Here is a 25771-nt window from a genome sequence, read left to right as displayed (position 1 = left end):
AGTTGAGTTTTAATGAACTAAACCCTGGCTTAGTAGAATAGGAACTCTGTTAAAAACGAGCATCGCAGTGACTAGCGTAAGGCTTTAAAAGGTCAAAATGTCGCACACCTTTTAATGTCAAATATTTTGTTACTAACACAGAAAGGCCCTCTTCACATCATCTTCATCATCATCCTATTCAACGCCTCAGTCAGAAAACAGAGCAAGAGATCAAAACGAAGTTAGCCCCAGAAAGGAGAATGCAAGACAGCATGAAATGCATGACGTTCAAAAATGAAGAAGCACACTGTGGTTCAGTAGCAAGGCAGGAAGATGCGGTGGGGGGAGGGAACCGAAAACTTCACTATTCAGAAAGCTCCTTATATTCAGGCAAAAGTAGTCTTAATCTTTGTCGGGAGATCGTGGAGGAACAAAGGAGAAACAATAAGTTATTGGAAGAACTCATTGAAGTACACAGTGATATTAAAACTTACTTCCAGAAAATCAGCAGCTCATTAGGGGTCATTGCACCAAGCTTTTTGCTGAACAGGAATCACAAGTCGGAATATTCTTACATTTGATGTTAATCGACTGATTTAATCGTGCAGTAACTCAAAATTGCCCACCTATGAGCTCAAGTCAATAATCAGTACAACCCTCCCCCAAACTACCACCCATCCCCACCCACAGGCGCATGTAATCACACAAACACACACACAGACACTAATCCACAAATGTGCAATCATTAGCATTGCTTCCAGGGTATATTCTGTGAAAAATTGGATCCTGCTTTTTCTCAGCCATCAGCTGCATTCTTGTCAGTCAGTGTATTCTGCCAACTGGTACCAAGTGCAGTTAAACCAGGAACAATGCACCATTGAGTCAATAAACTGCTCCTGCTACAAGCTGCATCGTCAGTAGATATATAACCATGATTACTTTCATTGTCTGCTTCAAAATGCTCCTCTTGTGTACAATCAACCTTTGTAAAGATGAATCATAATTGCAGTGCTGGGTGTTGTCAGTTGGAATGAACACCCATAATCACACTCCACCAAAACAATAATAGTGACACTGAGGAACTCCCTGCAAAAGCACTGCCAATGTTTTGATGACTCTGATGGTGAGCACTAACTGTAGAATGTGCTTGTAGATGGTCCACTGTCAGAACAGACAACTTCTTTCCCACTGTGCTAAAGGGTACAGAATTTTGTCTTTACATTTAGCGGTTCGTCATGATAATAAAGTTCATGTAACACCCTGTATTAATGTGCTATGTTTCATTGTTAGGAAAACGCATCAATAAATTGAGTTTTCAACTTGCCAAATAACATTTTCTCAACCCTACTTGTTAGCTGACAATAGTTCATGATTCACCTTCCTGTCTGAATATGCCATCAAGTTTTAATTTTGTTTGAATTGGAATGCCTGCTCAGTCATAATAGAAGGGCTGTTGTTGGAACAAAATTGCAGCAACATGAGGCATTAGTAATGCAGGCATGTGAGCATTTTAAGAGGAATACTTATTTGAAGGTACTTCATGTCTGAAGAAATGGCATTTTCTAAATACTTTTCAAGTTTATATAATTGGATGAATGTTGACCTGCAGTCCCTGCTTCTGTGCAATGTGCAGAATGTGAAAGGCAAGTTTGGAACTGTGGGGATTGTCAGGGGCATCTGACGACCAAAGGCAGGTGGAGGAAGGAAAATAAGAAAAGTTCTTGTAGACACTCAAGAGATAAAGCAAAAATATAGGCAGACAACAGGTAAATCAATCTACCATCGGGACTTGCCATTAGTGAGAATCAATTTTGAAAATGTCTACAAACATACAACTTCTCATGGCCAACATTGAGTTCACAAACCAGTTCACAATAAGCTATGTTGAGAAATAATGGGCAATAATTAATTTAATGAAGAATAGCTATTATCCACCTTGTTTCTGTACTTTCCAAGAAATAGAAGGAAATATGTAAAAATAAAGGTAAATTTTATGCTCCAGTGTTCTCTGTGTGGAATCACTCAAAACAGTTTATTAGATTAATGCCAATGAGCCTGATTCCGAATAGACAATTTATTGGTATTAAAACTAGGTGACAAAAATATTTGGACTGTTTACATTGTCTCTTAGTGAATGATAACTATCAAAAATGTAGAAAAGGCATAAGGAACTGCATCAGGCCATTCAGGCTCTTGAGTTTATTCTGTCATTCAGTTGGATCATGAATGATCTAGATCTTTGATCCATTTACCTGGCATTCACCCACCCAGGCCTGTAACTATGAAAAACTGGAAATAGAGAATTTATTTCTGCTCTTCCCTGATCCCCTACAGTAGTCAGCAAAGTTACAAACCTTCTGACTGCCTCCATAGTCAATGTTCCCATCTCCTCAATCCCATCAGCTTCTATGGTGTCCCATTAAATATTTATCTTCCTCAATAAACCTCAATCCTATCCAAACCAACATGGTCCCATCCCTATCCAACTCCTTTTTAACAAAATTTATACCTTTCCTTTAATCACCAACACTTTTCCCTTCCCCATTTCTTCCTGTTGGGCAGGTCTATCTTAGTCAAGTGACCTCCTGAATATTAATTGTTTCAGGGTAATTGTCTGATAGTGAGGGTCAGTGGCTTTTTATTCATTAGGGCAAAATAGTCCATGCCCCTATCTCAATTCTCATATGCCAGATTAAAAAAGCTGAAATGCAAGTCAGTATTATTAGCTTTCTTCAGTCAGGAAATTAAGTCAAGCTATTTCACCCTTACCAGTACTCTCTCTGACACCCACTAGTGCAGAAGAACTTGCCCATTATAACAAATGGCACAACAACATTTGAACACAATTTCCACTCATCCACTCTTCTGTGAGGAATCTCAAATCTTTTTAGTGTCACACTTGGCTTTAAGAGGTTATCTTGTCCTGTTTTGTTGAAAGGCAGAGGCTCTGAGCTGTCTACCAAAACCACTAAGAGTAAAAAGCTTGTGAGGCCTTGGGGTTTTTTAAAAGGTTGGAACAATAGAAGCAGCCTAGCTGGGTGTGGCCAGTTCTCACAGACCAGGATTTCTTTTTCTTTATATATAATTTTTTGGTTTAACATTAAGCAGTTGCTGCTGTGGTTTCTTTTTTACCCCTCTCTCAATTACAACCAAAAGCTGGGGGGTTCGCTTCCTCGGCTGCCAGATTGCATGAGACAAAGTCTGTTTTTCTGAATTTGCCTTTTTGCCAAAGGTGTGTTTATAGGATGTTACTATATTAGGATAGTTAATTAGTAATAGTTACTGTATCTAATATTCTGTTAAGTTTTCCAATAGGGTAATTTTAAATTCCTCTTTCTTTGCTTGTATTTTAACTATAGTGGTTGATTCAATAGTGTTTTTCTTAACCTCGAGTGGTTTGACCAGTCACATTGCATCTGGAACATGGCATTTTATACTTGGGGTCAAGGCTATCTTACAATATTTTTCAACCTGTGACTTCCATTTACAGTCAGTCCAATCAGGTTACTTAACGTCTGTATCATTGTATACCTCCTTGTGTTTTAAAGTCCAGGACAACAAGACCTGTCAACCTGTTCTCTCTAATGAAAGCAAACACAAGTTACTTCTAACCTTAAACCTCGAAAATTCCATGAAGGCTAATCAGCTCCAAACTTATTATGAAGGCATTTGATAAGGTAGAGATTAAGATATTTCCACTCGTGACAGAGACCAAATCTCAGAACCATAAATTTATGAAAATCGCTAATAAATCTGATATAAAATACAGGAGAATTAATCAGAGTAGTTAAAATAATGGATGTTGGTATCACAGGGAGTACAGAGGAACCTCAATTATCCGAAGGACATAGGTGGGCAGTATTTTCTTCAGTTAATCGAATTCTGGATAATCGAATGTCAGATCACATAGTTTAGCCAAGCATCTGGGCCCTGCCGGATAATCCGATATTTGGATAATCGAATGCTGGATAAGCGAGGTTTTTTTGTATTTGAAGGAAATAGCTCAGATGTGATTAAAGAGGGCTCAGTACCACATGAAGGAAGATGAATAGAAAGGATATGTTGTTAGGATTAGAAGTATAATGAATGGAGGTTAGTGCTGTATAAGTCTCAGCATGAATCAATTGTGTTATAAGTTTGTGTACTGTGTCTGTCACTGTATATTTTATATGATTCTGTGTAATCTAAGGTGAGGCCATTCTACAAAGCCTTTCGGTTATCAATTTGAATTAACTGCTGAATACAGTTAAACACATAAAAACACCATCTGTTGCAAACTTATCCAAACATTGTCAGTCAATGTACTCCAGCAATCCAATTGATAAACGGAAGTTTACTTCAGCTGGCTGTGCAGTATAAACTGCTGAACACCAGAACCTCAAGTAAATGTTTTTTTTCATGTACCTGACATTCTAACTTGTTGGCAGAATTACTTTATTAGAGGAGAGGTGATTACTGTATTATTGCATGTTGCCTGGTCTTACACTATTTTGCAGACATAGAACAATACAGTGCAGAACAGGCTCTTCGGTTTTTGATGATGTGCTGACCTGTGAACTAATCTAAGCCCATCCCCCTACACTATCCCATAATCATCCATGTGCTTATCCAAGGATTGTTTAAATGCCCCTATCGTGGCTGAGTTAACTACATTGGCAGGTAGGGCACTCCATGCCCTTACCACTCTCTGAGTAAAGAACCTGCCTCTGACATCTGTCTTAAATCCATCACCCCTCTATTTGCAGCTATTCCCCCTCATACAAGCTGACATCATCATCCTAGGGAAAAGACTGTCTACCCTATCTAATCCTCTGATCATCTTGTATGTCTGCATCAAATCCCCTCTTAGCTGCCTTCTCTCCTATGACAATAGACCTAAGTCTCTCAGCCTTTCCTCATAAGACCTTCCCTCCAGATTGGGAACATCCCGGTAACTTCCACATCCTCCCTGTAATGGGGCGACCAGAACTGTGCACAGTACTCAAAGTGCAGCCACAGTAGCATTTTGTATAGTTGCAGCATGATATTACGGCTCCAGAACTCAATCTGTCTATGAATAAAACCTAACACACCGTATGCCTTCTTAACAACACTATCTACCTGGGTGGCAACTTTCAGGGATCTATGTATATGGACTCCAAGATCCCTCTGCACACATCCACATTACCAAGAATCTTTCCATTGACCCAGTATTCTGCCTTCCTGTTATTCTTCCCAAAATGAATCACCTCACATTTAGCTGCATTGAACTCCATTTGCCACCTCTCAGCCCAATTCTGCAGTTTATCCAGGTCCCCCTCCAACCTGCAGCATTCTTTCGCACTGTCCACCACTCCACCAACTTTAGTGTCATCTGCAAACTTAAAAACCCATCCACCTATGCCTGCATCCAAGTCATTTACAAACATGACAAACAGCATTGCTTTCAAAACAGATCCTTGTGGCACACCACACACAGTAACCAATTCCAGGCTGAATATTTTCCATCGTAAGACGGAATATTTTCCTTCTTACAGAAATCCAGTTTCTAATCCGAACTGCTGAATCACTCTCAATCCCATGCCTTTAGACACTTTCAGTAATTCTCATTAACAACAGAGAGTCGTGGGTAGAAGACAAGCTAAAAATATTTAGAATTGAAAAGTATGGCACTGGAAAAGCACAGCAGGTCAGGTAGCATCCGAAAAGCAGGAGACTTGATGCTCTTGCTCCTCAGATGCTGCCTGACCTGCTGTGCTTTTCCAGTGCCACACTTTTTGACTCTAACTCCCCAGCATCTGCAGTCCTCACTTTCTCCTAAAATATTGAGAAGTACATGGAAATACAAAGTGTCGCAAGAGATCTGATTGTGTAGCTGATGCATTTATAGTGTGTCACAATCTATTATCAGTAATGTATCCTATACAGTCTGCACCAAGGTGTTACCTGAATAAGCTACCGTCATGTGTCAACAACATTTACTATTAACTATTGCATCCTCATTGTCTGCCATTTCCCCACTCGGCGACTTGTCTAATTTGCTGCATACTTCTCCAAGAATGAGGCAGTAAGGGGAGATCAATATGTTTATAGGCTGGGTACTATGTGATGTATAGTTGTTGCAGCACTGCAGAAATAACTGTCACAAGTAAGTCCCATATCATAAAGGATTTAAAAAAAAACTTGAACAGGATAAGATTAAATGAGAGGAGAGAAGTAAAAAGGATATGGAAAATGTTGAAAGATTTTTTTTTGTCCTCATTAATGTTGTGTTAATTGTGATTCTTCCAGGTACTGAGTCAGATGCATCTTCATGTATCGTTCAACCTGTTTCGGTTAGTCAGACAAGCAAGAGATGGTCTTCTCATGAGGGTCAAAAGCACAGGCCTGTTAAAGTCAAAGGACCATACACAGGTACAAGGGAATTGTATTCTAAACTAAAAAGTGATTTTACAAAGAAACTCAATTTTGTAAAGAGTTACAGTTGATTGAGTTTGGTAATGTTTCTCTGAAGTTCAAGCTATCACACAATGGTATAATGTTTCCCTGAGGCCAGATGCCTTCCTATGTCCTCTTCTCCTCTGACTTAATTGTTAAAGGATAAGCATGTTCTCAGCCTTACGCAGCTCCCACTGGAATATCACGGAGCGCAGCCTCCTGATCCATTTAGACAGTGAAGAATTGGACAGATGCCATTCCATCAAATTGCCAGGGATAAAAACTTTGCTGATCTCAGATTAAGTGACTGCATATTCTATTGTGGCAACTTTGATTTATCTCTCAATGAGAAGGAGACAGGAGACCTATTCAAACTTAATATCCTGCTCCACTTCTGCTGACATACTATAACTGGTCTTGTCAGGGTTTAGAGACTCGAGTAGAAGTACCAATCCAGAATCTAATAATTTCTGTTGCATTTCAACTGAGACCAAACCAGGCTGAACCAAGCCTACAATCTGTGGGACAGATGACAACAGCCTCAATGTTGAGCGTAAAATTTCCTTTGTGGAGCTAGGAGGAGGGAATGTGTTAGTCTGGGTCCCCATGAAGAACGTCAAAGCCTGCTAAGCCCTGGATTCCACCTTCAATGTCTTCTGAGATCTGTACAGAGATTCCAACCTCCTTTGTATTAAATCCACCCCTTGCTTTCCTTTCCCTTCATATGATCATTTGATCACTGGTTGATCTATTGTTGATTGAAGGTTTTTACAAAGCATGGCCCCATCCCCAATGCTTTTCTTAAAGATGGAATCAAAGTGCCATCACGTGCGCATTATCTTGTTTTTCCCTAAGAGATGGTTACTGGTAATAATTGCTTTCTAGGCACTGATTACAGTTTATTTGTGCCACCGAGCTCTGTGGAGGGACCTGCAGCCGGAGGAACATCCTGCCCTTACTGTAGCCAAACCCGAGCACAGACAACTGGTGAGTGCAATGTTCAAGCCTATTTTTAACTTGCTGTGATAAGGCTTCCCCAGATTAAATTGCAAGCAATGAATGAATGAGAGTGAAGTCAAGGGAACCCCGAGTAATAGAAAGCTTAATGGTCCTATTTGTCAGCATCTGTTTTTTCTTTTAAAAAAGATGAAAATGTACTAATTGACAGAAAAGAAGAATTACAGTCAATTTAAGTAGTTACCTCACTTCCTGCTCCTCTGGTATTTTTCAAAACTGGGACAAGAATCAGCAGGATAACTTACATACTAATACACTGTTCTGTTGCAAAGCAAAACCCTAACGTAGTTCAGCTTTAATTCGGGTCATTCTGCTCCAGCTATTCTCACACAGTATTGCTATTTCTTTGCATTAAAAGTGAAGACTTGACATCTCCTTCAGGTAATATGGCTTCATGTGAGGGGATTTCATTTATTATTTGGCATTTCAGTAGTACTCACATTCCAATGGATGGTGAGACTGTCTTTTATTTCTTTAGCAAATGCCCCATCAAGGAGTGCTCCTATTTCCCCCAGTAGCCTCAAAAGGAATTCCTGCCCTGTATGCAAAGGATCAGACCAAACATCGGAAGGGAAAGCAGAGCATGGTAAGTAGATTTCAGTGAGAGACAAAAAGATTATGATGTCTATGTCAGTGTTCAGATTTGGTTTGTGTGATTATGGATAATGTTATACGGATCAAATACTTTCACATTCAGAACTTTCTATCACCATCTCAATTGGGAATTTTGTTTAGTTTCCTTTAATAGTATCTACACCTGATAAACACTTCTCTTGATTTGCCTTCGTCCATTTGAATGGCTGATACACAGAGTTGAGAGTGTGTTGCTAGAAAAGCACAGCAGGTCAGGCAACATCCGAGGAGCAGGAAAATCCTGACACTAGGACATTCCTGATGAAGGTCTCAGCCTGAAATGTTGATTCTCCTGCTCCTTGGATGTTGCCTGACCTGCTGTGCTTTTCCAGCACCACACTCTCAACTCTGATTTCCAGCATCTGCAGACCTCACTGTCTCCTCCTGATACACAGAGCAGTTCAGTTTCAGTGACACTAACAGGAGGCCCGGTGCTATTTGAGTGCTGTCTAGCACATAGCAGCCCAGTGTAAGACCTTCCAAGATATCGAATCCCCCTGAGGTTGGAATACCTGCTCTTGGGAGCTGCTGGTCCATCAGAGCTCACCAGCTCTTTATTGCCAGTGGCTGCTGCTGTTAATGCTGAGAGGTCTTCACCGGGGATTGATGCTGGATCGATGGAGACAATGACTGAGGACCTAAAAGGGTTCGTAGGCAAGGGTAGGTCACAGTTATGATGGGGGTGATGAGTGTCTGATGCAAGAACAGGTAAGTGGGTTTTTAATGCGAAAAGTGATCTCAGTCCCTTATATCAGGAATGAAATACCTGACAATGGATGACCCTCCCCTCTTCCACATCGATGGAGACAAACAGATAACGCACAGTAAACCAGTGTAAGTGCATTGATTCCTTGATCCACCATTAAATCCTAGTAGGCTGGGAGGGGGATAATTGCTTTTAACTCGCTTGTCAATGAGTCTAATTGACATCAAGTGTGGAGGGCTAGGTCTGCGTTGTCTAGCAAAGTATGATTTCAGGAGTTACAATTGGGTCCATTAAAATAATGAAAGGTTTAGACTTGGTCCGTGTGACTACACTGTTTGATCAGATAGCTACGGGGGATGAGGTGACATGCATATAAGTTATGTGAAAATAAAAGAACTGTAGATATTGAGAGACATACCTCAGTTCACACAGTGCATACGGACTGCAGAACAAGTTGCCAGTTTGTGCAGTGAGTTCACATTCAGTGCAGATGTTCAGAAGGAAGTGTGATGAATTGTGTGATGAATACAAAAGGCAGGTAAGGCACTGGGCAATGTGTCTCCTGATCACTGTGGTCTCCCAAGGTCAGGGAAGGATTTCCCAGATTCTTTACCATCTTAAATTAGTATTGTGTTTCCTCTGGATGGTGATGGGTGTAGTCTCATGAGGGGCAGGATTGTATGGTTCTGTATTCATTCATGGGGTGTGGGTGTTGCTGGCTAAGCCCAGACAGCATTACTGTGGATCTGGAGCCACACAGGCCAGGCCACCTAAGGATGGCAATTTCTGTTCCTAAAGGACACTCGTAAACCAGAACAATGGACATGCATGCTATTAGGCCAGCTCTCTGTTCCATCTATTTATTAAATTCAAACTTGACCGTCCACCCTGATGAGGACATTGTCTTGTTCTAGATTTACTGGTCCAGTGATATTGGGGCAATGCCACTGCCCATGCCCCGCATCCCCCAACCACAAAGTTGCATCATGACGGGATAGATTTAATGCACCAACTGATCTCTTCTGTTTCCAAAAATACCAGGCACTCAAGAACCCCACACAGAAGATTTGTCTTTGGCGCTGGTATGACACCTTCAGTGTGTCCATTACAATCCTTTGGAAGCAAGACCGACACATACTTTTGACTTCATCGATATGTCAGTTTAGGAATTCCTAAATTGAGCTCAGTCAATTTATTTTGGAAAATATATTTAGAAAATGGGACCCAGACAGAGGAGAGCATTTGTGGATTGAATATGCAGCAGTATCTCAATTTCCTGTGAGAGATTAATCCTATATTTAATTTTTGCAAAGGGATGTATCAGCCCTAAGAGTATAGCCACATTCCTTAATCTCTTCATTGCTCTCTCTACTCATAACAAAGCTTAGCTAAAGATTTGCAATGTGCTGAACAGCCCAGCTATCACAGAGCAAGACCAGAACTGGAGTACATGGAAGGAATTTACATTTTCTGTGCCGTCAATTGAGTTGGAAGCCTTCTTTAAATTATTACAGAAAGTCAGGGCCAATCCTCGCAAATTAGTTGCTATATTGCTTATTAAAAATAGTTTTTATAGATGATACTCACAATTTAAAATCCTCACGTCTGGAGAATAACAGAACTGTTAAATGTCAACTTTATAAATATAAAATTCAATAATAGTACCAATGAATACAACTGCACTGTAGGTTTCAAGCTCTTTGAGTTTGAGTCAGGTAAAGTTACACATTTGCTTTGATACCAAAGGCAGTGTGCTTAATCTGCCATTATTGTTGGAGTCACAGTAAGTTCCATTCTTCACTGGCCTCATTAGGTTGCAAATCATTTCCGATTTTCTTCAGTCAGAATCATTTAACAAAATGGATTGTAATCTCCTGGAACATTGCATTGATGACAGAAGATTGCAGAGTACTTGAAAGGAAACAGTAAGATAGTTAGCCCGAAACATTCAGATTCAGAACTGTACATGCTGTTAAAACCAGGGATTCCTTTGTTACCTTCTAGATTGTGACTGCTGGGGTATGCATAGCCTTAAATGAACATGGTGCACAATGCAATTATCAGTACGCTACAGAGAGGTGCATCGTTATAGAAATCAAACTTCTGAGTGTTAAAAAAAAGCTCTTGAGGGATGATTCCAGTGATGCTATCCTTTGCCATGTTCTGTTCTCTCAAGCATTGTGTTTTTTGTAACATTGCTGTTGTGGGAGGAGGATAAAGATTAAAAGGTATTCAAGTTGAAATCCTCACCATCAACAATAAAAACCAACTGGCCGCCCAGTGGCAGGGCAGTACACGCATAGCAGCAGATGCGGTCTAACCACAAATCCCACTGTGCCCGACCCCCCCCCCATCCGAGGTGTTCGAGAGGTGGTGTCACAGCCATCCTCCTATCTCATCAATGGAAGCAACTGGTAACACTGCTGATGGAATGTCTGCTAGACACCTTCCAGTAGAAAAGAATACCAGGAGATGAACACAGTAAGTCGGGAATAAGACCATTGACCAGCATGACTCAGCTCATCGTCAAATGTTGACTTAAAGTGGAATGTGCCATAACTAGAGGTTTACTCAGTGTGTAAGCTGAGTTTGGTTTAAATAGCCTTGAACGTGGGGTTGTCCATCTGCAATTAAATGTTGTCTCAGGTCTCTTCCTTTTGTATTGGCAGCTGCTAAAGAGGAGCTCCCCAAAAGCTCAGGACGGAGCCATAAGGCCAGGAAGCAGCATGGTGTCCATATTGTTGAGCCTCCCCCTGTGGTCAGCTACATTCCATTGGCTCACTATGTGCCTTATTCTTCACAAGCGTAGTGAGTATTACAAAACCATACTGCACTCCGGTGGATCTGAGGGCCAGAACTTTCAGGCTGCCATGTTGTGGGATGCTCCAAAAGGAGATCTTGGGAATATCATCATCATTTTTGTTTATTTTGATTTTTTGTCTGCGAATCATGTCAAAATCTGTTAGATTTATCTGTAACAATTTCCAAGCTGCTCAGCCTCATTTCAATTTCCTTAGAACTGGATGTTTTTCCATTGCCGCCGACCAGACCTGCAAAAGGTTTTACTTGGTCAATCCTAGAGATGAAATCACTACCTCAGGAAGGGGTGGCACGGTGTCTCAGTGGTTAGCACTGATGCCTCACAGCGCTAGGGACCCAGGTTCAATTCCCACCTTGGGGTGACTGTGTGGAGTTTGCACATTCTCCCCATGTCTGCATGGGTTTCCTCCCACAGTCCAAAGATGTGCAGGCCAGGTGAATTGGCCCTGTTAAATTGCCCATAGTGTTAGGTGCATTAGTCGGGGGGAATGGGTGGGGGTGGGTTACTCTTCGGAGGGTCGGTGTCGACTTGTTGGGCCGTAGGGCCCGTTCCACACTGTAACTAATCTAATCTTAAGGAAAAAAAGCACCTGGTCTGGTGGAGTCTAGGAATCAGCTTTGTTTTCCCACTTGGCAACATTTTCAGAAACCACTTAACAGAAATCTGCCCTCAAATCAAATTTGCCCACAGATGCTTGGAGTTCTTTCTGCTGCCTTTAATTTTTTTTGTTTTCTCTGTTTGTCATATTACTAGCAATATTCCTGATTCAGCAGCCTTGTAGTAATGGGCTTCCTCTTCCTGAAGTAACTCCTGTTTGTAGGCCCTTGGTTCATTGTGAATAGTCTCAATTCAGGAACACAGGCCAGGGTACCAAAACATTCTTGTGTCGATTTTCCCTCCACCCTTATCCCACCAGTCAAACTTGCCCCAGAGAAATACCCATGGTAGTTCTAACTGAATGCAAAAAGAATAACAAACTGGTTGTGATGCTAATTATTTCAGTACATTTGCTCAGTCTCTAATATGTTACCTTGAATTATTTGAATAGTTATTCTACACCGGCCTGCACGTACGCATCACCCATACAGTCACGTTTCTATTGTTCTCCCGGATACAAAGTGAGAGAGTCAACCCCAGCATCCGCACGAAAGAGATCAAAAAGCTACCATCAGCCATCCTCAACAACAGATGACATTTCCAACGTTAATGGTGAAGCATTTGCGGTAAGAGGAATGTTTACATTCTGTGGTTCTCTTTTTGGAGCACCAATCAAGGTGAATCATTAATGTTGGAAATTTGTGCTGCCTGAGTGTATAGCATTCCTCTGGCTTCCTAAACCTGTGAAATAACTCTTCAGAGGCCAGCATCCAATCACCAACACCGCCCCCTTTATTTACAAATGCAGAGCCTTTGACAATAGCACTGCCTCTCACTGAGTCAGACATTCAGAGGGCTAATTATTTCTCACATTCACCCTTTTAATGTCAGCCAGGACCAGATTAACTGCCCCAATCAGGGAACTCATATTCTATGAGGTCCAGCAGGCTGACCTCATTACAATCTTTACATCCTGTACATTTTTTAAGTACGACTGAAATCAACAGACATTTCAGAAGGTGGTGGTAAAATCTTCTGCAAGAGGCTAAACTCAATCTGTGATCAACAATCTTAATTAGTCAGACATTTTCTGGCATGCGATTACTAACTATTGATCACATGACATTCTGACCATGTGATGCCAGATCACATATCTATTACACCAAGGGAAAGTCACCAAAGTCTGACCAGACCACAGGGCTGCTCTCATATTGGAGAAAGAGAGAGAGCTGGCAATGGTTTAGGACCATAAGACATAGAAGTGGAAGCAAGGCCATTCGGCCCATCGAGTCCACTCCACATTTAATCATGGCTGATGGGTGTTTCAATTCCACTTCCTTGCACTCTACCCGTAGTCCTTAATTCCTTGCGAGATCAAGAATTTATCAATCTCTGCTTTGAAGACACCCAATGTCCCGGCCTCCACTGTGCTCTGTGGCACTGAATTCCACAGGCCCACCACTCTCTGACTGAAGAAATGTCTCCTCATTTCCATTCTAAATTGACCCCCTCTAATTTTAAGGCTATTCCCACAGGTCCTAGTATCCCCGCTTAACAGAAACAACTTCCCAGCATCCACCCTTTCTAAGCCATGCATTATCTTGTAAGTTTCTATTCGATCTCCCCTCAACCTTCTAAACTCTAATGAATACAATCGCAGGATCTTCAACTGATCATAATATGTTAGGCCTACCATTCCAGGGATTATCCGTGTGAATCTCTGCTGGACACGCTCCAATGCAGGTATGTCCTTCCTGAGGTGTGGGGCCCAAAATTAGACACAGTATTCTGAATGGCGCCTAACTAGAGCTTCGTAAAGTCTCAGAAGCACATCGCTGCTTTTATATTCCAACCCTCTTGAGATAAATGACAACATTACATTTGCTTTCTAAATCACAGACTCAATCTGCAAATCAACCTTTAGAGAATCCTGGACTAGCACTCCCAGATCCCTTTGTACTTTGGCTTTACGAATTTTCTCACCATTTCAAAAATAGTCCATGCCTGTATTCTTTTCACCAAAGTGCAAGACCTCGCACTTACTCACATTGAATTTCATTTGCCATTTCCTGGACCACTCTCCTAAACTGTCTAAATCTTTCTGCAGCCTCCCCACCTCCTCAGTACTACCTGCCTGTCCACCTAACTTTGTATCATTGGCGCACTTTGCCAGAATGCCCCCAGTCTCCTCATCCAGATCATTAATATATAAAGTGAACAGCTGCAGCCCCAACACTGAACCTTGCGGGACCCCACTTGTCACCAACTGCCATTCCAAAAAAGAACCTTTTATCCCAACTCTCGGCCGTCTGTCAGACAGCCAATCCTCAATCCATACCATGGGCCCTCACCTTACTCAGCAGCCTCCTGTGAGGCACCTTATTAAAGGCCTTTTGGAAGTCTAGGTAGATGATATCCACTGGATTTTCCTGGTCTAACCTATTTGTTTCCTCTTAAAAGAATTCTAACAGGTTTGTCAGGCACGACCTCCCCTTACTAAATCCATGCTGACTTGTTCTAATCCGATCCTGCACTTCCAAGAATTTAGAAATCTCATCTTTAACGATGGATTCTAGAATTTTACCTACAACTGAGGTTAGGCTAATTGGCCTATAATTTTCCATCTTTTGTCTTGATCCTTTCTTGAACAAGGGGGTTACAACAGCAATTTTCCAATCAGCTGGGACTTTCCCTGATGCCAGTGATTTTTGAAAGATCACAGTCAACCTCTCCGCTATTTCCTCAGCCACCTCTCTCAGAACTCCCTAATTCTCCTTAATTGTTGGGATATTATTCATATCTTCCTCTGTGAAGACTGACACAAAGTTCTTCAGCTATTTCCTTAGCTCCCAGCACTAGCCTTCCAGCATCAATTTGGAGCGGCCCAATTTGGAGCGGCCCAATTTCTACATTTGCCACTTGTTTGTTTCTTATGTATTGAAAGAAACTTTTACTATCATTTCTAATATTACTGGCTAGCTTACCTTCACATTTGATCCTCTGCTTCCTTATTTCTTTCTTTGTTATCCTGTTTGTTTTTGTAATCTTCCCAATATTCTGATTTCCCAGTGCTCTTGGCCATTTTATCAGCTTTCTCTTTCTCTTTGATACATTTCCTGACTTCCTGTGTCAGCTATGGGTGTCTAACCCCTCCCCAGATAATCTTTCTTTTGTTTGGGATGAACCTCTGTACTGTGTCCTCAATTACACCCAGAAACTCCTGCCATTGTTGCTCTACTGTCTTCCCCACTAATCTCTGCTTCAAGTCGATTTGCATCAGTTCCTCTCTCATGCCCCTGTAATTACTTTTACTTAATTGTAATACCATTACATTCAATTTTGCCTTCTCTCTTTTAAACTGCAGACTGAACTCTACCATATTATGATCACTGCCTCCTAAGTGTTCCCTTACTTTAAGATCTTTTATAAAGTCTGGCTCATTACATAGAACTATCACATGGCTCCATCACAAGCTGATCCAAAAAGCCATCCTGTAAGCATTCCATGAATTCCCTTTCTTTGCAGTCCCCCTGCATATGACGTTGCCCATGATCACCGTGAGCTTGCCTTTCTGACATGCCCTATCTATCTCCTGATACATTTTGCGTCTCTGTTTCTGACCACTGCTAAGAAGTACATAATTCCCATTACGATTTTTTTTGCCTTTGTGGTACAGTCTCCACATCATCTGACTCTGTGTCATTCAGTGCCATAGATTTAATTTCATTCTTAACTAACAAGGCAAACTCCCCCCTCTGCCCACCTCCCTGTCTTTTCGATAACTTGTAAATCCTTGAATGTTTAACTGCCAGTCCTGAACCCCCTGCAACCACGTCTCTGTGATTCCTACCACATCATAATCATTCACGATGATTTGTGCCGTTAATTCATCTGCTTTATTACAAACACTACGAGCATTTAGATAAAGCGCCTTCATGCTAAATTTTCTTATCTTAATGATTTCCAACATCTCTAGTAATATGTCCTAAGTTATCATCCCTTTTTGCTTCGTTCTTAGTCTGTCTTAAACCCTGCACATACGTTAACCTGCTGCTTACCTTTCTCCTTGACTCCATACTCCCTATTGCTTTTCCTTTCCCTTTCCCCAACTCACAAGTTTAAAAGTCCTAGTTACCACCCTATTTATCCTTTTTGCCAGAACACTGGTTCCACACCGGTTCAGGTGGAAACCGTCCCATCAGTACAGACCCCTCTGGGTCCAAAACTGATGCCAATGTCCCATGAAGTGGAATCCCTCTTTCCCACACCAATCTCTTAGCCAAGTATTTACTTCCCTAATTTTCTTATCCCTATGCCAATTAGCGCATGGCTCAGGCAGTAATCCAGAGATTATGACCCTTGAGGACCTGTTCTTCAATCTTCTTCTAAGTGCTTGATAATCCGCAAACAGGTCCTCCTTCCTAGCCTTGCCTGTGTTGTTAGTGCCAACATGGACCACAACAACTGGATCGTCCCCCTCCCACTCTAATATCTTTTGAAGCCAGTCAGGGATATCCTGTACCCTGGCACCAGGCAGGCAACGCACCATGTGGGACTCCTGATCCAGCTCGCAAAGGATCCTATCTGTCCCCTAATTATATAATCCCCTTGAACAACTACTTGTCTTTTTGCTTGCCCCTCTTGAATGGACTTCTGCGCCATGGTGCCGTGGTCAGCTGGCTAATCTTGTGCACCGCCCTTTCCTTCATCCATACTGGGAGCAAGGATCTCATACCGGTCAGGTGCTGAGGCTCCTCCACTCCCGAACTCAGAATTACCCTACCTGCCACACTTACAGTCACACCCTGTTGTCCCTGATCATTAACTGAATTTGAATTACTTAATCTACCGGGTGTGACTGCCTCCTGATAACTCCCCCCCCCCGAGGATGTGCCACAGTGTTTGAAACTCAGATTCCAGATCATCAATTCTGATCCGGAGTTCTTCCAGCAACCAACACTTGCTGCAGATGTGGTCACTGCCGTTCACAATGGGATCAGCCAGCTCCCACATCATACAGCTACAGCACATCACCTGTCCAGCCATCTCTACTTATTTAATTAATTTATACAAACTTATGAGTTCAATAATTTCTAGTACTTCTCCATGGTCTTATTCAACTAACCAACTAATAGTAAGCTTTTAATCTATCACACAATGCACAAGAAATATAAATTGTAACGCCTTACCTCAACAACACACGAGAGTCCTTTTTTTGGTTAGAGGAGGAGGAGGACGACAAGTGGGAGACACTACAAGTGTAGTGTCTAGGGATTCAGCCACTGCCCAAATATATACCCAGCAGTCCTCTGTTTCTCGTTGTGGCCTCTCCCTCTGCTGCTCCTTCTCACCTCTCGACAACTAGAGGCCCCGACGCCTGAGGTAAGTTTTTTAAATGATCTTACTCACCTTCCCAGCAGTCCTCTGCTCCTCCCTCTCACCTCTCGACAAATGGGTTTAAACTGAAAGTCAACATGCCTCCGGTGAGGGGAGAGATAGAGCAGGAAAGTCCATCATGGGGACCTCAGATTGCTCAGCAATTGAACCCACACTGTTGACATCACTCTGCGCCACAAACCAGCTGTCCAGCCAACCCCACGTAATCTGTATTTACCTCCTAAAGATCAGGTGGGAGCCACAGGTCATTCCATGTACAGACAAAAGACAGAAATGGTGATAGAGAAGGAGGTGAAATATAAGACCCCATCTTAAGCTTCAGTTCCTCATTTACCATCCTCCATTCTGAGATCAGAACCCAATTATTGACTCTCCAGCCCCCTCCCAGCTCCAGTCCATGTGATCACAGCTGTCTGGGGAAACAGTTAGATAATATCATCAACTGAAGAAACAAACCAAAGACCTGAAGATGCTGGAAATCAGAAACAAAAACAAAAATTGCTGGAGGAACTCAGCAGCTCCAGCAGCATATGTGGAGAGAAAGCAGAGTCAGCGTTTTGAGACCAGTAAACCTTGCTTCAGAACTAGTTTTAGCTTGGAAAAAATTGGTGTATATGCTAGAGAAGGGGTGGGAGTGAACAATCATTAGAGATGGAGCCCAGAGAGAGAGAGAACAGCATTTAGGCAGAAAAGGAATGGGTAGAGGTCAGCCTGGGAGAATCAATGGCTGCTAATGGCGACTGTTTGTGGCTGACAGTGGGTTGGCTGTGGTAGCAGCTATTTGATGACAGGGTCTAGGGTTGGGATAAGGACATGGGAGAAGTTGTTCTGTCCACACAAATAACCCTGAGCGTCTGGTTGCCTGCCACTTCAACACACCACAATGTTCTCCAGCCAACATCTCTGGCTCAGGCTTCCTGCAGTGCTCCAGCAAAGTTTGACACAAGCTGAAAGAACAGCACCTCATTTTCCACTTGGAGACCCTGCAGCCTTCTGGACTCAATATCAAGTTCAGGAACTTTAGGGATTGAGTACCTTCTCCCCTGTCCTTAACACCCCCCCCCCCCTCCCCCACCCCCCCCGAAGCCTTGTCATGACATAGACTGCTATCACAAACAACCCACTGTCAGTCCCTAGCAGGCCCCATTAGCAGGATGACCTTTACCCAGGCCTTTGTCTTCCCAACTGCTTTTCCCTCTCTCTTGGCTCCATCGCGACCTACGGTTTACTCCTCCCACCCCCACCCTTCCCCACCATCTTCAACACATCCACCAATCTTTTCTGAGCTAAGGTCAGTTCTGAAGGGTCACTGTACCTGAAATGGTGACTCTGCTTTCTCTCTGCAGATGCTGCCAAACCTGCTGCCTTTCTCCAGCAATTTCTACTTTTGTCACCAAATTAACGCAGCAGCCAGTGATATCCCAGCAGGATATTTAAAAATCATAGCTCACCCAAATCGTCTGAGGTCGTGGTCGGGGGAAGTATACTTGAGTCCCAGGAAAGTCTTGGTCCTTCTGAAAGGTTTTCTTTTTGTTCTTTAATGGGACGTGGGCCTCATTTTCAAAAGCTAGAGATTGTTTCTCATCCCTAATTTCCCAATACCTGGCCCTGTAATGTACCCAAACAACTTATTTTGCTACTTGGGGAAGAATACTCAATTTGAAAGGAATAATCTATAGGGACTTACCTGTTACCAGAAAAAAAAATGCAAGTAGATTTCGTTGAGTGATTGAGGAACCTAAAGTATATGTATTTTTTTTTGTGTGTGTTTTCTCTTCCGAAGCTGTCGGATCTCAATTGCTCCCTAGACCAGGCCATCAATGCAGCCAGGACTATCAAAAGGACCACAAAGAAAATGGTGAGGTCACTCTCATCAGACCTCTACAAGGCCAAAGCCATCCAAGAATGTCACCAGTTATTAAGCCACTGACATCAAAGTATTGTGTTCTGTTTGTGAGATATTCCAGTATCATTTAAATACTCTTGTAATTATCTTAAGGGCATCACATACATGCATTTGTTGATGCAGTACTTTGTGTTTGACAAGCCAGCGTGTGAATTATTTCTGTATACAGTTCCTTTCTGCTTGCCACTTTATGGTACGTGTTGAAAGCTGACCTCAAGCAGCCGGCTCACAAACAAATGATTCATGGTTCCTGGGAAATGACGTACGCACATTGCAGATGGCACAGAAAGTAGCAAACGTAATGTTCACTGTGCATCAGTCACATTGCAAGCTCACTGATTACTTTTAAACTAAATGAAGGAAGCTTAGCCTTAAGAGTCACCAACCAAATATTGCTAAATAATACTCTGAATTCAGTTGTTTAGATTCGCATTACGTTAGACAGATAGAGAATTGCCAATAGGAAATGAGGGCAATTCACAGGTTATTTCTTGAAGATTTAACTCATGAGTCTTGGCATTGTGAGTTATTTTCCAAATCAGTATGTTTATTTTGTTGTAATTTGTTTGCATAGTAATTCAGTATCTCCTTCTTAGCTGTAAAATGTAGCAGGTCGTTAATTCTCCATTCATCATGACTTGCAAACATGTGGCAAGATTTGCAATACTTCAAATTGAGTTCAGTTGTAAGGAACCCATTGCATGTGGGGATATAATGCAAGAGTTCACTCAGAAAGGACCTGCCCTCTGTGTTGTTACAGACTGGTGAAAATGAGTTACTTCTGTCTGAAATAAGGTGTGAATGTGTCGACAGGTGACACTTGAATGATGGGTTTGGGTTGTTACAACAGACAAAATCCATTAACAGCAAGGGAGAAATTTCTAAGCTCCCATTGAGAAACGGATGATCCTAATATGCCACATGGTACCCAAGTGGGCCAACAGAGATGTTATTATCTTGTACACATTTTAGGGTTGTTTGAAAAGTTGTTGTTTTAAATCATAATTCAAAAAGGTTTTTTTTGACCTCAAGTGCCATGTAAATATTCTGAAGAAACTCTGGTACTAACCTACTATGGTTTTTAGTGACCTGAGAAATAAACATGCACTGACACAAAAGCTTGTATCATACCACTTTGACTTTTCCTATTAACAAGGTCTTAGACTCTATTAGCTGGTTGGACACGTTACATAACTCTGCAATGTTCTGTTAGTTATTAATCTAAGGATAACGTGTTACATCCAAAATAACAACCTTAATAACAACGATTAGTCTACTTTTGTTTCATTTAATAATTAAAATCGACAGGATTGGAGGTTACTAGATGAAATGTAACCTGTAAAGTCCTGTGTGTGTGATATACATCAAAAGAGATTGCTAATCAAATGATTTCTTTCCAATGTTTTGAATTCTCTGATTACCTGGATGAAGTATGTTTAAGGATTGATAGTCCAGCAATGGGGTATTAAACTTCTACAATCAAGAATCAATATTGTATCAACAGAGTCTAACTGTACTGAATCAAATTTGGTTTGGGCATTATTTATTACTAGTTAATTGAGTTTAGGTTAACTCTATGTTGTAAATCTGTCTCATGCATGGAGCCACTAATGGAAATTAAATTTAGTTCTGATGGAGATGAGCTTCACAATCTGAGTTGAATCAAAGTCAACATTTGACTGTCATAAAAAAATGTGGAGATTGGAAAATCCAGACAGATTTATGCAAGTTTCCGAACAAACAAGCAATACAAGCTTAATTTTTGACTCTAGGTTTTACAACATTAGAGATGGTTATCCAAGGTAAAGTTTAACACATTTTCATATTTCATGTTTCCCTGTAAGGATTCTGAATTTTTTTCATTCAGTCTCTGTCTTTTTAATGCACTTTCAAAGATTTAAAATCATTACTTCTCAGACAAATGCCTTTCTCAACTTTGCTTAAGAATATGTCGGTTTATATGTCAGAGAATGGTTTGAATGTCAGAGACCAGTTAACACCGTTAGCAGTGGTTTGTCATAAATTTGTGAAATATTAAGTGAGCTCTGTCATTGTATCAGACCTTAAATGTTTGACTTTCATGCTATTGTTTGCTGCATACACTCCACCAAATGGTTATGGAAAGAATCTCTTTGTTGCTATTCACTGGATGAAGGCATTGCTGGAAAAGCCTGCAATTTTGTTCATTAACTCACCCCCAACAGCTTTGCTCTTTTGCACAACCAATTTATACAGGTTTACAGTACTTCTAGATAATGTTTGTGCAGAAATATCTGTGTTACCTTCAAGGGACCAAGTTGTGTGCAGCCAGTGCAGGAACTTCTGGTTTGTTGTGCACTTGGAAAGCAAAAAGGATATATTTTAGCTATTCATAATTGTCCTTGAGAAGATACTGATTAGCTGCCATTGTGAAAGCTGTGGATGGCATTCTAAGTAATTCCAGAAGGCAGTTAAGAGTCAGTCAGATTGATGTGCATCAGACATGTAGGAGCTGGTCAAATGATCAATTATTTCCCTAATTCCTGGATCAGTGATTCAGATGGGTTTTTACAACAATGTGGTAGTTACATAGCTTTTTAAATTCAGATTTATTTAATTAACAGGATCTATTCCTGTCATTGTGGGATTTGAATTCACATCTCTAGATTTCTCATCTCATAAAATAACCACTGTGCTACCGTTTCCTATTACACCTCTGGAAGAGTTATACTCATATGACTATAGAATCCTGCAGTGTGGAAGTTGACTCTCCAAAAGGCATCCCACCCAGACCCACCCGTTGCCCCTTACCCCTTACCCTATAACCCTGCATTTCCCATGGCTATCCCACCTAACTTGCACATCATTGGGTTGTGGGAGGAAACCCACACAGACCTGGGGAGAATGTGCAAACTCCACACAGGCGGTCACTCAAGGGTGGAATTTGAACACAGGTCACTGGTACTGTGAGGCAGCAATACTAACCATCGAATCACTGTACCACCCAGTGGCTCTATGGCAATAATCTAGCCAGACCCTTCATCTCGAGTTTAGGTGTTTTTGAATTGTGTTATGGAGGTTCAGGTGCACAAATTGAATGAAAGTTAAAGCATCATGTAACTCCAATGTTGTCTTTTAAAGCACTTGAATTGGTTCACAAAAAGAGCAAAATGGACTGAATGGCTGACAGATTGCCTGAGAAGCATTTGATGTTCTTTGACAACCTTTTTATTTTGAATAACTTACTAACCACTTCTGAAGAGGAACACCTCTGAACTTTGCACAGTTGAGAGAATTGTCATTTATAAAGTTTTTTTTTCACAGTTGAATAAATGTGTGTGATTTTAAAAGTCTTGAAGTTTATGTATGAATGTTCGGAGTCACAAATCAAAAGAGGCGTGTGTTTTAACTTAAGGATGTAACTAGTTGCATGTTTCCCGTTACCACTTTGAATGCTTGGCAGTTTTGAGGAATCTTTTTTGGTTGTTGCAATTTTATTGTATTTTCAGGTGTACACAATATCATTGTTAACAACATGTTATATGAATTACTGGATTCATATGTCAACTTCCCACTAACTCACCTTTATATTCATCAAGTCTATGAAAGGAATGTAGTTCCAGCTTTCATGGGAGTTTAAGGATTAATATCCACTTGAAACCACAAAGTCAGATCGGGGGCTGTCAGAGACTAGGCTGTCGGATTTGAAATTATGCTTTTCAAAGCATTTCGAAAATTACTCCCACTGATTTTAAATTTTGTCAAGCGTGACTTGTAAAATTGCAGGAGATGCTGCAGCCATTGGATGGGACCAGATGAACAGAGGTTCTTCGAGACTCTTACCGTTTATTTCAGTTTCTCACTGTTTAATATGGACCACACATCAGAGCACACGATGGTGGAACATTATGTTCATGAGAATGGAAGCTTGCCTTAGATACTGTGAATGGAGCTTCATTCATTTTATGCATGCATTCCACTTCTGGCAAATTGAATAATTAATTGTTCATTTACAGAAGTGAATGATGCTTTAAATTCTATCATAGCTGACAGTGGTCCTAATGCAAAGTGAAGGAACCACTATCAAGTATAGTTTTATTTATAGAGGCAGATGTAGTTTTTATCCAAACATATCAAATTGACAGACAGTAGAAGACTAACTGGTCCATTGAGCTTTCCCCATAGATCAGAATACATAGAATGGGCCACTAATACATGGCAAATGATTTTTCTCCAACCCCCCTCAGCTGATTTGAACTGGTCCAGGAGATCACATGGACCAAATATTATCCATAAAGACACTTGCCTTCTATTGGATGTGACCTCTGCCACAGTCAAGGAATGGTCCAATTCCTTTTTGAAGGCATTAAGAACTTTGCAACAAATATTGGAAGTATTCTTTCCATTCTTCCCTAAGTTCAAACACATTAGTGTTCTAAATTAAAGAACAATTGGGTTCAGTCAGTTGTGGTTCAGGACTACATTTCTACCATAGACTTTGTGGACACTTATTGTTTAAGAAAACATTTTTACAGATGTTTCAAATTTTACAGATGTTGTTTCTTTTAGTTTGTATAGAGGATGCAGCATAGAAGCAGTGCATTGTATCTGTGTAAAGTAATGGTTTGAAATCCAGCCTCTTCAGGCAAAGCTGCTACTCTGTCCTTTAAAGATTGTCTTTCAAGTCTTGTTTTATCACAAGTTAATTTTTATCTCTGTATAATAACTGTGGATCTACCTGTTTTGTAGAATCATCCTGAAATGTGAATGAATTAGTTACAAGATTAAATAAGTATTTCTTTTTTAATAATGAACACAAGCAATAAAGAATGTTACCTGATCTTGGGAAAAAAGTATTTTTTTAAATATTTATTATAAATTTTGTAATAAATGTGTTTTAATTAGTACTATTTGGCCACCCATGCTTTTTTTATCATGTTTTTATCCTGTAAGAAATGATTTTTTTTATCAGAATAAATTGATCTTTTGGTTATTGCAATTTTGTTGTATTTTTATTTTCTTTTTCTCTGTAAGTGATCACTGCAAGTGTTTAAAGAGAATGTGGATAGATGTTTGAAAACCCAGGGAATTGAAAGCTTTGAGGAGCAGCCGTGAAAGAAGAGTTGAGGTCTGGGCTATGGTGCTATCGATTGGTATGGTGGAGTTGACGGGCTGAATAGCCTACACCCACTCCTGTTTCTTATGTTCTTAGGAGGGTGGTGCCTTTCCCTGGGCAGAGAGTAGCCTAGCAGCAATCCTACAATGCAAGGTGTCAGTGAGCCCCAGTGTGCAGCTGAACTGTGAATCCCACACGTGCCCTGATGATGTGATAAGGCTGGTGCTTTGCCAATGCAAACTTCCGTGGATGGAGGCTGCAGGCAGTTGCTGCCCATGAAGTGTGTCCAGAGGTTTTGGCAAATGCTAGCCAAGATGGATACCCAGAGCAGTAAGCTCTGATCAAATGACACCATCAGGTACCCATTTAGATTTTCATGTCAGGAATGACCACCATCTAATTTCTTTCTGTTACCTGGGAAAACAGAAAATTATGTATAAATCAAGTGAGATTAAATAATAATGAGATGTCGATACAAGCAAATAGACCCTTTGCCATTCATTAGTGAGATTCTCGTCATTAAAACCTGTGAAAGGTCAGCCATTTTCCTAATTTTTGTATTCTCATTGTATTTCATCAACTGACTCATCAGTGCCTACATTGTTCAAGAGCTGGGAAGAATCTTATCCATTTTTGCTCAATTTTGTCAGACCTTCTGTACACTTTTAAAATTTTACTTTTCAGTTATCTATATAGTTTTTCTTAGAAACCACTACTGAGTTCTGCTGTTACCACAGTGTCCAGTAGAATATCCATGTCTTACCACAATTGAGCAGAAAATGCATCTCACAATGTTGTCCTTCATTCTTGTGCCAGAGTCCAGAGTTTAGCACAACTTATTTTGAAAACATTTCTCCATTTTGTCTAAAGCTCTCACAATTGTGAACACCTCGATCACCTTTCTTATCTTCCCTGCTCTTATGAAGAAAACCCCAGTTGACCAAGACTTTAATGATTGTAACTACAAAATTAAAGTTATAACAAGAACCCAACATTGCAACTTCTATATTAAATCTGAACATTTATAAATTAGCAGTTGCTGTAAGTGAAATGCTGATTTTGATTACATGTACTATGAGTCTCACTGTACCTTCTAATCTTCAATCAGCATTATTATAGACTGCCTTTTAGTCTCTATGAGATCTTGCATTATCTGCTGTTAAGTAAATTATGTGTGGATATGAGGAGTTTTAGAACTGAAAG

The 25771-nt window shown here is 40.9% G+C and overlaps 1 protein-coding gene across 15 annotated transcripts in view; it reads left to right on the top strand.

Annotated features, from left to right (window-relative positions):
* The window catches only part of akna (AT-hook transcription factor), a 214557-nt gene extending 190190 nt beyond the window's left edge, over positions 1 to 24367 (top strand). For all 15 annotated transcript variants that reach the window (XM_072565557.1, XM_072565558.1, XM_072565566.1 and 12 more), the window contains 6 exons: positions 6250 to 6372; positions 7282 to 7383; positions 7892 to 7999; positions 11422 to 11560; positions 12622 to 12796; positions 19351 to 24367. In XM_072565557.1, the coding sequence (XP_072421658.1) occupies positions 6250 to 6372; positions 7282 to 7383; positions 7892 to 7999; positions 11422 to 11560; positions 12622 to 12796; positions 19351 to 19497 (794 nt within the window). In that variant the 3' untranslated portion in view covers positions 19498 to 24367. The remainder of the gene's footprint in view (positions 1 to 6249; positions 6373 to 7281; positions 7384 to 7891; positions 8000 to 11421; positions 11561 to 12621; positions 12797 to 19350) is intronic.
* The last annotated feature ends 1404 nt before the right edge of the window (positions 24368 to 25771 follow it).

The sequence above is a fragment of the Chiloscyllium punctatum genome, chromosome 49 (genome assembly GCF_047496795.1).
Source record: "Chiloscyllium punctatum isolate Juve2018m chromosome 49, sChiPun1.3, whole genome shotgun sequence".
Classification (NCBI taxonomy): domain Eukaryota; kingdom Metazoa; phylum Chordata; class Chondrichthyes; order Orectolobiformes; family Hemiscylliidae; genus Chiloscyllium; species Chiloscyllium punctatum.
This window is presented reverse-complemented; position numbering and strand designations above follow the sequence as displayed.